Source organism: Brachyhypopomus gauderio, chromosome 6 (assembly GCF_052324685.1).
Source record: "Brachyhypopomus gauderio isolate BG-103 chromosome 6, BGAUD_0.2, whole genome shotgun sequence".
Lineage (NCBI taxonomy): Eukaryota > Metazoa > Chordata > Actinopteri > Gymnotiformes > Hypopomidae > Brachyhypopomus > Brachyhypopomus gauderio.
This window is the reverse complement of record NC_135216.1, coordinates 8,314,066-8,331,938: the sequence shown is the minus strand read 5'-3', so window position 1 is coordinate 8,331,938 and position 17,873 is coordinate 8,314,066. Positions and strand designations below refer to the sequence as shown.

The following is a 17,873-nucleotide window of genomic DNA, read 5'->3' as shown; positions in this document are numbered from 1 at the left end:
CATAGTAAAACGCACCACAGCTTAGACACAAAGTCTCAGTCAAGCAAACGTGTTAAAAAATGACCACAGCCCTCTAAGAGTGGTCATTTGAGAGTATCATTTCCTGCTGGGGCCGTTTCCAGTAGCCGTCCAGGTCGGAGTTTCGAAGCTGACACTGTCCACACTCATTCCAGCCATCACACGTCTCAGCGTAGGGTCCCCGTTCCCCAGACTGCACACAGACGGAGCCCTGTTCAAGATTTATTACAGGGCAGCTTTGTTTTGCTTCATTGTGTTGTCGCTTTTTACGGGTAGGTTATTGTAAAATGATTTCACGCTAAAATCGTTTGTGATGGAGAGGGGAAATTCATGAAGGTAACTGCAAAGAACAGATCATGATGTTGAGCTGGTCAGCTAACGTTACCCCACACTTTAACAGGTCAGGGCTGCCACTGTCTAAACATGACAACATGACACTTTCTTATATATATATATATATATATATATATATATATATATATATATATATATATATATATATATATATATATATATATATGTGTGTCTCATATTATTTAGAGAGAAGACAAATAGTTCCAAGAAGAGTTAATTCAGCTTTAATAATAAACCTGTGATGGTTCTAAATGGTTCTAATGAAATTATTATATTGGAAAGCTTATTATATATTATGTTGGATTTTTGGTAAGACAAAAATGAGAGCTTTCAAAGATTACACTGAGTTATATTTTCAACTGGTTTGCTAAAGCTTTCCTATATTAAAAAATGCACCTCTTTTTTTACATTATTTTAGTGCAGCTTGAGAAGCTCCGTGGCCACAGGATAAGCTCTGAGATCATAGATGCTCTCCTCGGGATACAAATCAAACCTCCTAATCCCTGCTGTGGCCCACACAAGAACCCTGAAGCATTGTGGGTTTGGGGTTCTGCCAGGAGTGCTGGCCAAACACAGGCCCAGTTCTGGAAAACTGCAGATATGATGCCACTGCCCAACTTCACTGCCTCCCCTAATTGTAATGAAAGGTGCCTCAAAATTAATATATATTAAGGTCCACTCCTTACAATACTCCATGAATAATTATCTATCTATCTATCTATCTATCTATCTATCTATCTATCTATCTATCTATCTATCTATCTATCTATCTATCTATCTATCTATCTATCTATCTATCTATCTATCTATCTATCTATCTATCTATCTATCTATCTATCTGAAGAAGCCATGTTCTGAAACCAGGTACAGGAGTCTCTACGTGACATTTGCCAACACACATTCTCGCAAATCACAGCCACTCTTCAGAGTTCATATTTCAAGGATGATTTTGGAAAAGTGCTACGATTTCTTATATTACCCAAAACATTCTCACTGAACAGTGCACTAACATGTTAGATGTGACTGATTTACATTTCACGAAAACATGCATGATGTTATTACTACAGTCACAAAGAGGGACGTGCTCTTCAGTACTGCCGGTCCATTGACAAAATGGCAACCATCATAAATAAAGCAGGAATAAACAAAAGCTTGCAGACAAGTGTTTACTTGCAAAAACTTAAGAGTGTGTTATCAGCAAAATTGGCAGACCCTTAAGCGCAGTCACAGTCTGCCAGTAAACGGCTCTTCTGGAACACCGCATGAAATGGTCTCATTTGCTGCACGGCGGTAATGGTGTGTTGTCAAAATGAAGCCTGTCGTCTTTTGGGCTTTTCACGCCAGTGTAACTGAAAAGGAGATGAAGGAGTAGGGCAGCAGCGGGGATGTCGCCGGCCACCACTCCTGATTTATAGCAGGCTGGGGAAGTGCACCTTGGGGAGAGATAAGCGATCAGCCACTCGCTCCTGAACTTCTGTCCTCACATCTGTCCTCCGCCTCACGGGGGAGGACAACTGCTGAGCTGGACAAATGGCTGTGACCGTCCCGGCCCCCTCCAGCAAGTTCATGTCGGAGACTGCTGTCCGCCCCGGTTGGTGAGGGAGGAAGACTGGGGTGACCTTCCTAACAACCACCTTTAGTTTTGTTGGGGAAGGCCAAGCTGCGGATGCTTTTCCTGAGTACAATGTGAACTGAATTTGAAAAGGATCTGAAAGATGGTGGGCATGAAAGAAGCCGTTAGCAGTTGTTTACAGTGGATCTGTTAATATCTGCACAGTGTTTGACTCTTTTAGCAATGTTTTCCTATTTTGAATTTTGGTTTGTCCAGTTCAAAAAAGAATTTGACTTTGAATGTCACAAAGTCAGAACGTCCACATGGGGGTTCATATGTACTGGTACTGTAGACTCAGCAAAACACACAACCTTCACTGAGCCTTGACCAGTATAAACAAGCGCACACACACACACGCACGCGCACACAAATATGCAAAGTGGAGGGAAATACCTGTTAGACCTCAGCATTACTGCAGCTTTTCCAGTTCAGTTAACAAGCCATCTCTCTGTGAGAAATACAGTCACACACGTACAGACAGTCACAAAAGCCCGTTGTCGGATAACATGGGAAGAGATGACTGTAAAATTATCGGACAGCAGTAAGACCACAGGACAGAAAGGTTCAGATTAATAACTCTGAAGCACAATCTCCCCCCAGACTCTGTCATAACATTCAAGCCCTCAAAGGCCGTGTACACCCTAGTCTCTCCTGACATCGCCCAGTGTACACACACTGTCCACCTCCAACCTCCCACCAATCCATCTACTACCCAGTCCTTTCTGGAATACTGGCACAATGTCCGAATTATCTACCTGAGGATCTCGAGCCATTTACAGTAACTGTCGTATGCAAATGAAGCATTTTGCATATTTTCCATTCTGATAATGGATAAGTAGCACAAAAGTCTTTTTGAAAAAAGGAGTGTGGGGAAAAAAACGTGTTCTTCACAGTCCGAGAAGACGGACAGCGCGGATGAACAGACCAGAGACGCGCCTGTGCCCTCATCAGTTATGTAGTCAAACAGAATTGAGCGAAGCCCCAATTTCTTATCCAGTGTTTTGAGAGCAAATAGTAAGGGTTGCCATGGCAACAGTAGTCAAACGCGAGAAGTGTGGTTTGGATAACACTGTGGTAATGGTGAATGATTAAACCTACTGGTGGGATACTCTCGTGCCTTTAACTCGGAGCATAAATTCTGTGCTCACACCTACAAAGTGTACTCTTACGGGACATGCTGAACGCATATCTTGTTTTTCTTTTTCAACATACACCTGACAATACTTGATTTGACTTATTTAGCCTGCGGAAAATATTAAACGTGGTGCTTTTAACCCACTACCATAAATCTCGATGTCTAAGAATTACAGTTCAGTCCGGCACTTTTTTGCAGCCATTAAGACTAAAGAAAATGCACAAGAGCTACCAGAGTGTTTTCCCCACAAAGTGTAAATGCTGAGACTGCAAATGTGTGTTGACAGTGCTGTAGGGTAACCAGCTGCCCCAGCACACTAAACAAAACGGACACTTCACGGGAACTGAAAACTTACTGCAGATAAGCCTCAGGAAAACGAATCACTCCTTTGAACACAAAACAAACACAGCTTATAAATTACATCATTCTCATAAATACAAATACAATGTTTTTTTGTATTCTGTGTATTTTCATTGTGTGTTTTGTTTGAGAAATTAACAAACCATAGAATAAAAATGCATGCTAAACCAGAAGACAGGAAAACTGAAGCGTGATTTGTCACCTTTCTGAAATGATTTCACGTCATGCTGCTCACTAGAACAAGGTGGTTAAGGTGAGTTCTTTTGCTATTAGAGAGTCCTCAAAAATCATTCACTAAATGTAGAAGACAGTTTTATCGTACACCTGAAGCTGGCTAACAGGATTACGTAATGCATATTCACATATATGGTTCTTCTAGATTAAACAGTTATTCTTCGCTAGTCACTTTCTTTGTGTCAAATTAAATTATTAAATTCGTCAGCCCTAAATTGGCTCTATTCTGCCATCTAGCGTTCAAACTGCATTTGAATTCACTCCAAAATACTAATGGGGAGACCAGCCGCTAAAAATAGGAATCGTAAAGATGACTGTTTACTGGTTTTGTGTATTTCGGCGTTGTTTTCATGCTATTTTAATCACTACTGCGAAAAAAAGCCACAGTGAACTCACACTGGAAACCTAAATAACGGTTCGTGCCGATTCGGCAAACATAGGAAACATGTGTTATTCTGTTTCTAATCGTTCACATAAACGACACGAGAGTAATTGAATCGGAACATGCAGTCAGGCTGTAATGTAGTGGAGGAGACGAGGCTCTGTGCTGGTCTCCACCCTCGGTCTCCACCCTCGGTCTGTAGTGCTACAGCAGTCTGGCAGCCACTGTGGAGCTGACAGAAAAACACCAGCATGCTGCCTCTCAGTGCCATGTGCACCCACATCAGGCTATAGTACAGCTCCCAAACCAAATACATCATCATTAGCAACACCTATATATGTTTAATCACGTGCTTGCACCTATTATGCACCATTTAATTAATACGATTTTATATTATATGACTACAGAGATTGAGATTACAGTAATTACTGTGGACACGTTGGGTTTAAAAACACACCATAAACAACCATCCCATCTGCATTACAGTGAGGTGTTTGTATTTGACTTTATTTAACAAATCGGTCTGTAATCAACTCTCTGTCCCTTGTCACGGGGTTAGACGGCACAGCCTCAATCCCAGCCGTGGTCTGCGAATATTGTAGGGGAAAAAAAACGTGCGCCGTGTACCTTTAAAACCAAGTTTGCCGTGTAGACTGGAATGAGGTCAGACATAAAGCTCCTCATTGCACGCGCTGATTATTATTAGACGCTATATTCAGCCAATGAGCGCGAGCGGGGGCGTGTCTTTGGCCAGAGCCAGGCTGGAGACAGCAGCTGATTGGCTGTTTTCTCTCGCCTTTATACCTAGGCGAGAGGATAAAGGCTGGCGAGGCGCTGGAGCAGAAATACTCAAAGTTGTGAGCGGTGAACGAAAGAGCGGACTATGAAAGAGCGCAGCGGCGTAACCCTACCACATGGTATTAAGACGAAATATGCCGCAGACTCTTCCCTCCTCCCAGTAAAGTTGCGTTTTTTCCAGCTGTTTTGTATTCAGAGAGGCACCGGTCTGGTTTTCAGTCGCACTGGCAGTTGAGCTGCAGGCTGCTGTGTGTGTGTGTGTGTGTTATGTGTGCGTGTTTTTAAGACCTTTCTGAAACTTGAGACAATTCCCAGTAAGATCTTCACTGCTCACAGGACATGCGCCTTGGACACTGTTTGCTGACAGGACACTAAACCAAGAGACAGACAGCTGCAGTAACTTTATTTCCACGAGCTTTGGCGCGCGCTTTTCTGCCTTATTTCCAGCTAATTCCACTAAAAGAGGGACGGAAAGACTTTTTAAACTTCGTTATCTTTGTAAGTGTTGCGCGCAGTCCCTTCAGTGACCTGTAGGATTTTGTTGAACAGTGTGAACAGTTATGGTGGCGCAGACGACCGCCTCCAACATCTCCAACAGTGACTCCATCGATCCGGGGGAGACCGACCTGGACATGGACGCGTCCCCAACTCCGGGCTCCCCTAACTCGACCGGGGACAAACTGGACATCGCCTGGTGCAAGACTCCCACCGGGCACATAAAGAGACCGATGAACGCCTTCATGGTTTGGTCGCAAATCGAGAGGCGCAAAATTATGGAGCAGTCGCCGGACATGCACAACGCGGAGATCTCAAAGAGGTTGGGGAAGCGGTGGAAACTTTTGAAGGACTGCGACAAGATCCCCTTCATCCGGGAGGCTGAGAGGCTCAGGCTGAAGCACATGGCAGATTATCCGGACTATAAGTATCGACCGCGGAAGAAGGTGAAGTCCTCCACCGGCAAGGCGGGGGAGAAGGGCGAGAAGGTCGGTGGTCACACCGGCACCAAGTCTTCGTCCAAAAAGAGCCACGTTTCCAAATGTCTCAGGACGCAAAAGAAGTCCGCGGTGGAGCCTCCGTCTCCGTCCGTGGGTGGAGATCATCACACGCTCTACAAGTCCAGGTCGGGTTCGTCGGCCAAGCAGATACCGGACAAACCGGCGAAACGCGCGCACTTCGGAGGAAACGGTTCCGACAGTAACCCGCCCTCCGTGGCTGTCCCGGCCAGTCCTACCCTGAGCAGCTCCGCCGAGTCCAGTGACCCGCTGAGTCTGTACGACGACGGGCTTGCTGGTGGGAAAGAGGACGCGGAACCGACCGGGCCGACCGGTTCCGCCGCGCGCTCCAAATACACCCGCGCGTCCTCTCCATCGCCGTCTGCCTCTCATTCCTCCTCGCAGTCGTCTTCCTCGGATGAAGAATTTGAGGATGACCTGCTGGATCTTAACCCAAGTCCTGGTTTCGGCAGCTTCGGCGGTTTTGGCTCCGCTCCTCTGGACAGAGATTTGGATTTCAACTTCGAAACGGGGTCTGGGTCGCACTTTGAGTTCCCCGACTACTGCACCCCCGAGGTGAGCGAGATGATTTCAGGAGACTGGCTCGAATCGACTATATCCAACTTGGTGTTCACGTACTGAGTGCTCGAGTCCGATCAAATCGCAGTTGAAACTAAATGAGATCTTTATGACTGTCGTAAAGATGGACTGAAACGTCCGACTGAGGCGAGCCGGACATCATGACCTCGACACGGTTCCTCCTGTTATCACTCATCAGATGTTGTGGCTTCACTGCACCCGGTGGCGAGAGCGCAGATGAAAACGCTTAGCTTGCTCGTTTGGTGGATGAGGAGGTTGCCAGAAGTTTGGGAGAGGTTTGCACAGAGGAGTCGAGGTTGTCCGGCCGTTAAAATGAAACTTCAGAAGGAACATTTTGAGAAGTGTCTCCAGACGTTCTCGAGGAACTGAAGGGGCGCAAAACGTGAGCGATTATTTTACGCGCAATGGAGTGTTTGACAAGGCTTAAAAAGAACTGAATGGCATGCTGATTACGGTTTAGCTGTGAAGGGCGGTCCAGAAGTGAAACCAGTGTCGGTTTAAAAGGAAAGCAGCGCGACATTAGACTTAAGAAACAGAAACGATCACCAGCTTCTCCTGTCAACAAGACATCAGGATCCAAACGCAACTCAGACGGTTCAGCTTTCTACACTACAAACAAGGACCAAATCTCGTCCGAGGAGCGTTCTCCCTCTCTGCCTTTTACTTTTACATTCGCTCGATCCCTCCTTTATAACTTCTCCGTGCTCAGAAAACATTTTTATATCGATGTATTTATAATGGCCAAACGTTTTTTGTTTGTTTTACGTTGAGATGTTTTCCATCCGTCTCTTTTGTATATTTCACACATGCACATGTGCGTCTCTGCTGCGGAAGGGCTAGAACTGCATCCTATTATTTAATTAATGACCTCTCACACGGACAGGAGATTAAATGTTTCATTATTTTCTACGTGTATTTTTGTACAAATCTATCGAGGGGGTGTCAATCGGTGAATATCGCTGTTTGGATTTCCGATTTTAAGACTGGGGGTTGGGTTGTCTCAGAATCTGTCCCCGAAACCATGTTTACAGTGTCAATCCACAGGCTTCTTAAAGACACAGTGTCTCCTGTTTAACAACCAAGCATCACCCAGAAAACGCGCATTGAAAGAGGTTGTATGTAGCGGCAGCACTGTCTGCGGTTTATTGCGTCCTTATGGGGAAATACAATTCCTTTGATTATTTCGTTGTGCTTTTATAGTGAAACGTTTGGTTTTAACCACTGGATGGAATTTAATACATTCAAAATGCCTATACGAGTCCATGAACAATGAAGTAATGCTTCAATCCTAAATGTACAAGGATATTTAATCTTTTCTACTTGTTGGCTAAATGTAGCTAATTGTTTTAGTATGTTATGGCATGGCGAATAGCATTTTGTATTTTTAATTCAGGTTTATGTAGAGCTGTTGTGTTTAAGGCAGAGGATCAACGTGAAGATTTCTATGTACATTGATTGTATAATAGGTAAAGACTGTGTGTTTGTCTGACGATGATTTATCACGACAGGCACTTGAACATATATCTTTATACATCCCTACGTTTAAGATTGTTGTTCATGAGTTTTGGGGATAAATATATACATTTTATTGTTTCATTTTGTGCAATATGCTGTGTACTATATTGTTTTGTCCTGCCATACCATATCTCATTTGAGTAGAAAATTCAAAGCCAGCCAATCGTGTCGAGTCACTGCCTGTCAGACCTCTGTATAAAACTTTGTGTTTTTTCCAAAAGGAAATAAAATCAGCTGGAACTGAGCTCGTCTTGCAAGACTTATTTTTGTTTTTGTTTTAGTAGTTGTTCTGGTTTCACTAACGCACCACTGATGTGTCATTTCTGGTTTGTCTTTGCAACAACTTCATAAAACCCATGTGTACACAGAAGTGGCTATGCTGATTGTACACACACTGTTATTCTAGAGGCTTCTGTAGGTCTGTAACTGTAATATTCACCAATGCTCGGCACATCTCTCCTGGTCTGACGACCCTTTTGGAAAAGTCATCATCAAAGCCATGTATGAAGGTCAAAATAAACCCACACATCCTGTTCTTTGATTAACTGGGCACCAAATAAGCCGGATAAATTGCGTGTAATTTGTCTATAGTTAACCATGTCCCGGAGGATGCTTCAATCACCATAATCACACATTGATAATCACCAATCATTTAAGGGGGGAGGGGAAGTGCTAGTTTGGCCTGCTTAGGATCTAAACTAATGTCCTGAACATCGTGTTTTCTCCTGCAGCCTGGAGTTCTTCGCTTCCAGACAAAGAATGGGTGACTTCTTGAATTATTGTAAGAAATTCTATATTAACGTATCACCAGGTAATGGTTGTCTTGAAAGATTGTCTGCTAAGGTATTAGAAAACAAATGGTCACACTTATGGGGTCATCGCACATATATGGATAAATATTTTATTTCATAGACTTGTTTTAAAAACCGTCACAAAGCAGCAATCCAGCTTTGAGCCTCCAATTAAACACTTGCATGATTGCAGGCAGACGTGAACAGTCAGTTTTGCTGTGATGCTGATAGAAGGGCGTTTCTAATCATATTTTGAGTAATCGGCCACAATCGTTGTAGCTGATGGGGGCACGGGGCAGTGTTTGTGGAGGCAGGCAGGAGTGCACGCCACCAAAGGGCCTCAGACGCATCTCCACGGGGGAGGAGCTTCACGCATGTGTCTCAGACAGGAGGTAAGATGTGAGGTTGTTATTTTTATTTTGTTTTATTTGTTTTTCTGGGGCTGGGTGACTCGGGGGGGAATGAGTGCTTAAATTCCTTCTGGGTGTTACTTTGAAGCAAGAGAATGAAGAAGAGGTTCGAGATATTTTTTTATGAACTCTGTCTACCCCCAAATAAGGGCATTCGGATGTTTTGCTATCCTGTCCTGGAAAAAAAAAACAATTGTATTCACATATATTCTCTTGCTGTTTAGCTCTGTGTGGAAGACTGATCATTCTGAGTCTTCTTGTTCTGTGTACTGTATACTGAACATCCTGACTCTGTAATTCAGAGCTTGTTGTTCAACCTGTCTAAAAATAGTAGAATTTCCTATTGTGATTCAGAGTATGTTAACCAAGAGGAAGGAGCTCCATCAAAATGAACAATAGGAGAGCAGGGACAGCAAATTTCATTAATATCTCAATAATTTGTGTAGGGCTTTCCCCTGTTATTCAATTATGAGATTTAGTGATGAATCATAATGCCTAACCTTACATGTGCTCATGTAACTATGTGTTGCCCCGTGATGTATGAGCTCTGTACCTGACCTATACTTTTTCTTTCTTTCAACCAACCACAAAGTTACACAAAATTAATCAGAACACTTTAAGCGCATGTAATACTGTATTTAATTCACACACCAGGAGTTAATAATGATATTAAATTCGTATTCAGCGGGAAATTGTACGAATGCTTTTCAGTGTGAATAAATTTCACTTTGGTTGTGCGGTGCCAGAGGGCGGGGCCCCAGACGAAAAAGGCGCGGCCAAAATGCTGCATTCGCACGTGCAGACAAAGAGCTATCTTTACAATACAAGGAAACATCATAACACTGGAAGTTTGTTATAACCGTATTTGAGCTGGGACGGCAAACTAGTTCTATGAAAACGGGATTATTAATTTTTTTTGCGATACAGCACGAAGGCGGTTTGCCTCCGGGAAAAAAAAATGTTACAGGATGTTACAGGAACTTTTCTCGAGGATGGTGCACCAGCTCTAAAGTTGCAGACAAAGCGGAGATCAATCCTTTGTTCAGCAAGTGGCTTTCTGGAGTGACCAAGTGACCGGACACGCAAACCTGGAGCCTGTAATAAAGGAATAACTACAGAACACTGAAAAGTGTATACATGTATTTAGTTGAAATCAAAGCGCCAAATGATTTAGATAAATAACATCGTATGGCGCAACTCAAATTCATGGGAACCTCACGAAGATTTGTCTGCACGCCGGGACGTCAGTTCTCTCATTTAAACATTGTTTAATACATTTTTCAGCTACGTTACATTATTCCTTTATTTAGGCCCAATCGAGACGCAGTGCATTTCCAAACTTTTAAAATAAGTAACATGTTATCACGTTTTGTCCTTATCTTAAAAACCTGCTGGAGCAACAGGTAGTTTGATTGTTTCTGTTTCAGCTATGTCGGTATAACGCACCAATATCTTGTGTACTGGATAGTCAACTATCAAAACTTCAAAACTTTATTCGATAGGCTCTTACATGGATTTTACAACAAAGCCCCAATTAAACGAAATCTGCCTATTTTTTCTTATTTATATCTTTGGATGCGCACAATTGCAGAGGTATGTTCTTTATTTATACAAATGTGTGAATTAGCATATTATTTTTGATAGATCAGTTAGACTACTTAATGAGTGTGAAATTTAAATCTTTCTGGGTGGGAAATGTTTTAGAAAGGTAAGCATGCTGATGGCTTGATGTCATTTTTTTTTCTGAAAAATCACATATTTAACTGCGAAGTTAGTAGGATATTATTCCAGAATTATCATCCCTCCGTATACAACATTACAACACGTTTTATTAAATATTTGGGGTTTGTAATCTTTTCAGCAAAACCGATGCTGGACAGCGGCCTTTTGTTCTGGGCACGTGAACAGGAAGCGGCGTCGTAGGCTCTTCATACCTCCTTAACTTTATGAACGGACTTTTATTTTATTTTTTATTTTTTTCTTGCAGGGATGACGATCTCAGTTTAGGATTGGATGTGTAATACCATGATGTCACCGAAAGCCAATGGTAGTCTTCCGGTAGTCTAATCTCCACACACAGTGCCACGCTGGAGATGACGCCATCATGTTCCTGTCGGTTCATTCTCCTAGTAAACACTTATTATTTCGGAGGAATATGTCTGTATACTTGAATACAGCATCGCAATGGTGTCACTGAATGAAAAAAATGTAGTAGGGTGCACCAGAAATAACTGCATGAAGAAACTACTGTTATTTTATTGTACCAAATACAACAGTTTTTGAAACAGTAGTATTTAGATAACAGTATTTAATAATTTGTAAAAATGGTTCCACGTGGATGGCATTAATTGGAATTACATGGCCCTGCAGGGTTCTTTGATAATGTGATAATTCTGTGTGTGTGTGTGTGTGCCTGTCCTTGTGCTTGCATACACACACACACACACACACACACACACACACACACACACACACACACACACACACACACACACACACAGTGTTTCATGTTTGCTTGACTGTGTACAGTAGTTGCTCCAGAAAGCTGTGTTGCCTTGTTTTGACACGCCTTGACTCTTTGTCTCCTTTGCTGAAAATAATCATAAAAACAGGCATTACAGGCAACTGAAGGCAGCACAATTAATTACTCACGTTTGTGCAGGAAGCGTGCTGAGATGATGTCACAGACAGTGAAGTAATTACTACCCATAAATCATAGTGTGTAGAGAGTAGGGGAGGCTCAGTGTGGATGCTGGCTTTGACGGCGTTATCGCTGGGAACTCACCTTTCCTTCTCTTGTCAGAGAGGGCTGTCACCCTCCAGCTCCTCACACGCTCAGTGTTTACCAGAAGGAGCAGAGAAACACAATGACTCCTGCATGGGAAAAGTCTCCAGCGTTGCATCAACTCTTACCATGTACATCTGTGTCCAGCTGGCCTTAAATGCACATTTTAGGTGATGACAAAACACTGGCTGTTAATTCAGCGCTAGGGATTTTGTGGTGTATTTTGTTCTCGCTGCAACCGGTGGAATATTTATGGATTACGGCATTTTAGCGACGGTATTTTCTTTGGACTGAAGCGGCGATCAGCAGTTTTGTGATTAACAACACATGGCAGCAATCTGAAAAAGTTTCCTTCAGTGGTTCAACAGATGTTCGACGGCCAGTTCTTAGCTCTGACAGCGTGGTTTACCTTTTTAGGCTTTTGAAAGCAGGCAGATATTTTAATTTGCTTCTACAACATTTTCTTGATAGTCTCCATGTCTCTCTGCTGCTCTCTCGTTCTCTCTCTACTTGTCTCTCTCTTTCTTTCTCCCTCCCTCCCTTTCTCTCTCTTTCTTTCTGTGTCTCTCTAACATATTAATGGAGTGGCCAACTGCATTCAGAACATTTTGCTTGTTTGGTGATCTGTTCAAATGTAACTAGAATAGGAGTGTTATTTTGTTTGGGATAGAGGTACATAGTTCTAGAGGAGTGAATCTATAGGACGAGTCTTTAGGAAAAAATGTATCCTGCAGCATTATTCAATCTGTGGGCTTTGGCAAGCACAATGTCTTCATCCCCATTACAATTGATGTCTTCCCTGGATAGCTACCAGTAATGGAGGTGGAAAGAATACCTTTGACATATGTGTATTGACATATGCGTATTGTAACTGAACTATTCATAGACCTGATCACTGCGATGCAAACTGATGCCGTTTGTTTACATTCATGACATTTTACAAACGCTCTCCACATTACAGATGCAGTGTGTGTCGTACAAAAGCACTTTGTTGCCAATGCAAAACGCATTCTTAGCGAGTAGACACGGCACGCTGTTAGAACGTCGTGTGACATGTTAATGTAAGCGGGCCGCTGTAGTTGCTCGTGCTCTCTGTGTTCCTGTCCAATTAAAGCTTCCCAAAGTCTAGCGAGAAACGCTATTAGAGGTGTTACAATCTCCTCGGCCCCTTGGATCCTCAAACATGGTTTCCATTTTGACCACCGATGAAGTGCACTGCTACAGTGTAAGACCTCCTTGAGTCATCAGAAATGGCTTCAGGGCTCCTTGACCGTACAAGTCACTGGACCCGGCCTGGAGGATCCGTCCTTCTGTTGTGATTTGCTGTTGTGATGGTGGTGTTGTCTGGTGGATCTGGTGATTGTACAGGTCATAGCATGTAGCACATGATTCACACAATTATCATACTCGTTAAATCAGTCTGGGACCGTTTCTGCCTCATGGGTGGGGACCGCTGTTCACTGAAATGGGTCGTTATGCCACGAAGGCGACCCATCAGAATAACTTTGCATGGATTGCAGTGATCTCCACATTGGACTAATGCACAAACATTACAGCCATTGAATGCACACTTAAAGCCACAGTTCCAAAATATATACCAATTATTGCAGCCGTTGAACGCACACTTACTACCACAGTTTCAATCTATTGACAAGTGTATTTCCTATGCATGTAATCGCAGATAACACTTCAGTGGTCAGTTTGTAGTCAGCTGAGCAACCTTTGTGAACGAAGCCCCTGATTCTGGTTTCAAAGGCGCTTAGATCCGTTCCTCTTGCCACCTTGATCCAAAACTGAGTTCAACTGGACCAGTTCAGCATTTTAATACATACCACTATGACAACTGGATCATACAGGTCACATGACTAGAAGCACTTGTCATAATTCTCTGCCCGTTCATTCGGGGGTTTTACTTTAATTTGCTACCTGCCTGCATGGATTCAAACTACATTACCGTTTCCTCATTGGTTGATTGCGCCTTTGCAACTCTGTGTTAATGGTGAAGACGTTGGTGTTTAAACCGTGACACCCGTGTGCTGTGTCATCGCTGTGACAAAGAGGTTAGACTTTCAAATGGTAGTGCTTTCTACATAACACCATATGGCGAATTGTGTTTTGGAATGAAAGCTGTGATGCAAAAGAGTTTTAGGACATTTTGTGATTGATGTATAGCGGGTGAACATTTTGTAAAGCTTTACTGAAAGAGTTTTCCTATTGGTGGAAAATGTTTGGTGGATTGTATTCAAGATATTAGAAACTGAAAATGAATTTTGAATTTGGAAAAAATAATAAATTTTTCCTTTCTGTGTATATTGCTTTGCAGAACATGTTTTCTTATGAATGGCTTATTTATTGTAGCATTAGCAACATCTATAATACAAGTAACTGCTGAAAGAATTGGAACATGCCACTGACACTTATACAGAACTCATACTTATACAGAGAGTCATGCTTACTCCAGCCCCCTGGAGCAGGGGCGGGGGGATGTGGGCTGGGGGCGGAGCCACTGGGCTATTACCATGATAGAAATGACCTGCCCCTTATGCTTCCCAGTACTGCTGGGTATTAGTTCACTTGGTGCATTAGCAATATGCCATATTAGACCATATTTGATAGAGGCCATAATTGTTATTTGATTTAACCATATTTGAAGGTATGTATTTGATTTTTGATTTAATCATATTTGACAGAATATATGTATTTGAGAGAGACTATGAAGTATTTATGTAAGGGAATCTGCCAAACTGTAAGTGTAGGTTTAAATGTAATCACACTGTGTCAAAAGCATAAATCAGATAGGGCAGTCTAATTTAGAACCATGCCAATACGGTCTGTAATGCACATCTGTAGATGTAATACAGTACACAGCTCAAAAGGCCTTATTAAAATAAGCTTTTCAAAAGCATCTGTATGGCCTGTTTCATTCAGATATGTCTGTTTCTTGTAACTTCCACACTGCATTTTGAAACAAAATAAAAATTTCACTCCAATACGTTTTTCTGTTATACAGTATTCATGAATGTATGGTTGAAACAAAATGTAATAACATTTTGATAAATGACTTACATTTTACCTTTGATAGATAATTAAACATTAAATACTTTTATTCTTACCCTTTCCTGGCTTGTCCGTTTCACTGCTATTCTTTTCATTTTCCAGGAGAGCGTTTCTCTATTAACTCAGGTTTCAGAAGTCTTTGCCCCTCACTGTTTTACAGTGGTGGCACTTTAATCAAATTCCACAGTTTCATTTAGTCATCTATCTACACTGTGAAACTACTGTTGTACATAAAACTGAATGCAGTTTATAGCTTGGAAACAGCTATTTTTAAATAGTTTTTAAAAATATATTATTACATCATATATATACATACCAAATTGTAACCCCCAAATTGTAAACCCCCAGATAGTAGAAGGCTCTGCATGCCAGAATGATCATGTGCTATAGTGAATATTCCCTCTTAGACCAGGAATGACATTTACAACGTACAGTGACCATGACAACACCTGACAATGGAACTACAGCTCACCCTGTAGCACTAGTACTTTACATTTAAGAGCCCTTAAATAAGACCACGGATCTCAGCATTAATAAACCTTAAGTAGCGTTAGCAAAGTGATTAACAAAGTAATTAACACCAGCACTGGCTTAGGAAGTAGAGTTCATTTTCATGCGGCCCACATGACCTGCCTTGATGTCACAGGGATCTTATTGGAACTGGATAGTGTTACAGTAATGGTTTTAATTACTCTTCACACTATTTTACTGTTTATTAATCTTGAAGTTAAATTTATACCATAAATAATGTTAGTTAAGTAAATGTAAAGGTATTGTTTTAGCTAGGATGTTTAAATACGTTATTTCTTTGGCTTCTCGTATACATGCCCTGTATACTTTAGACACCTAGATGCAGTTAAAATAGATAAAAAAAAACATTTATACATGAAACCAAAGACTGTCAGCATTTACAGGGAGCTTCTCGTGACATTAAACAAGTCAGACTGACAGTACTGTACTGTCTTCGTGGCCCAGTGAAAATACAGTACAGATGTTTCTGTGGTATAAACTGAAAACCTCTCCTCTGCTCTCTTCTCCTCTCCTCCCCTCTTCTCCCCTCATCCCTCCTCTTCTTCCTCTCCTCTCCTCTCATTCTTTCTCCTCAACTAAACCCAACAAACTCTCTACTGTGTCCTACTGTTGCTCATTTGGTCTTATTAATGTCCTCCACAGTGGGTCATTAAACAGGAATCCAGTAAGGTGGTTCATCACCTGAAGTAACTGTTTTTTTAATGAATCATACTATAGTGTTTGCACATGGAGGAGGTTTAGCCATTACAGCATTTGTTTACTTATGATTCTTATTTACCATACAACTATCTTTACGTTTCTTCTTCGTTAATAGAGTAAAAGGTGTCGTTTTATGAGAAATTCAGGTTTCTTGCAAGTGATATTTAGAGAAAATTAGATAGATGGAGAGGGAGAGAGAGGGGGGTGAGAGAGGAAGAGAGATCTGAGAAAGGTTGCTGTAGGCTTTGTTAGTATAGTGCACATCTGTGAAAGCAATCACTGTATATTGCACTTGGGATAGGGATGAAGATAAATGTCCTGTGACAGTTGGAGATTGGCCGGACTTTTTTTTGTGTGTGTGTGTGTGTGTGTGTGTGTGTGTGTGTGTGTGTGTGTGTGTGTGTGTGTGTTTAAGCGCTTCCACATGGTTCAGAGTGGATGGAAATAATGCCTCTGGGAGCAAACGAAACCCAGTTACATACAAGCACTCATATGCAGAGCAAGAAAGTCCCCAAAATCTCCAAAATCTAATTTGGCTACTCATTCTGAATCACAAATATGGCATACAAGGATCATTTCACCAAATGTCTGTTGCATTGCATTGGTGGAGTTCCAGTTTCCCATGAGAACTCATCTGGTCAGCCATCAGCAGGCTGGCTCTCCTCAAGGCCGAGGCTGATAACGAAAGTCACAGATGACAGAGCTGAAATAAGAGCCACGAGAAGGGAGAGAGACACGACTGACAGAGAGACAGAACTCCAGAACATCTGCCATGGCCACCGTTACCTTCAGCTGATTAAGTCGAGCATGTGGGTGGAGTGGAGTGGGTGGAGTGTCTCTCACGGCGCTGGAAGTTCTCACTCTGGAGAACGCTAGGGGTGATGGTGAGGGGATGTGTGGAGGCGAGTGTGTGGAGGGGTGTGTGTGTTTCTCATTTCCCATCCTCCTTACTCCAGAGCACGCTTCGGCTCGTCCAGCACCTGAGTGTCGAGTGTGTGTTATTTCTGGAGAAGGTGAAGCTTGGTCAGAACGTTTGCATGAGTTATGTCCGCTGCCTATAGGTTTTGGGAGCAGCACGTTTGTGGCCTGCTATGACTGCTGGGCTGGACTTTCACTGCTGGGACCTTGAGTTTATCCAGGAACAATAACTATCACCTGGACTTTTACCGCTGGGACCCTGCGTTTATCCAGGAACAATAATTATGACCTGGTGTATTAACAGGCAGAAGTTATGACACTGTAGATCTGTAACTACAACATGTCTATGTGTTTTTGTGTTCACTGAAATGGAGATCATGTTAGATCGTATAAACGAAAAAAGTTATTGAAAAATCTTTACTTAATAATATCAGTATACCTTTCATATGAGTTCAGTGACATTTACCTCTTGTTCAAACAATGTTTTGAATTCACTTAAGTCTATAGGTTCTGTTCTTGTGTAGTGGAGCCTAAATCCATTCCCTTTATAAACTGGTCTATAGCTCTCGGGATTACGGGCTCCAGGCCTCTCAATTACTTTGTTAACAGTCACTAATTGGTTTTGAAACCTAATTGGGCCTTAGTTTGCATTATTGGATTGAGGTGTTTTCTCGTATAGTTT

The 17,873-nt window shown here is 42.2% G+C and overlaps 1 protein-coding gene and 2 long non-coding RNA genes across 3 annotated transcripts in view; 2 read left to right on the top strand and 1 right to left on the bottom strand.

The window, feature by feature from the left end:
• Positions 1-1,260: 1,260 nt before the first annotated feature.
• On the bottom strand, positions 1,261-3,234 carry LOC143516204 (uncharacterized). Its single transcript, XR_013131602.1, has 3 exons — positions 2,740-3,234; positions 2,378-2,432; positions 1,261-2,080 (listed from the first exon to the last, which is right to left on the bottom strand). It is a non-coding gene; the product is annotated as an uncharacterized LOC143516204 (long non-coding RNA).
• Positions 3,235-4,933: 1,699 nt separating this feature from the next.
• On the top strand, positions 4,934-8,244 carry sox4a (SRY-box transcription factor 4a). Its single transcript, XM_077008477.1, has one exon. It carries the CDS (start codon positions 5,454-5,456, stop codon positions 6,525-6,527), a length of 1,074 nt encoding a protein of 357 aa, XP_076864592.1. The 5' UTR covers positions 4,934-5,453; the 3' UTR covers positions 6,528-8,244.
• A 1,760-nt stretch (positions 8,245-10,004) lies between these two features.
• The window catches only part of LOC143516703 (uncharacterized), a 57,376-nt gene continuing 49,507 nt past the window's right edge, over positions 10,005-17,873 (top strand). The window contains exons 1-2 of the long non-coding RNA XR_013131762.1: positions 10,005-10,794; positions 11,189-11,330. This is a non-coding gene — a long non-coding RNA (uncharacterized LOC143516703). The remainder of the gene's footprint in view (positions 10,795-11,188; positions 11,331-17,873) is intronic.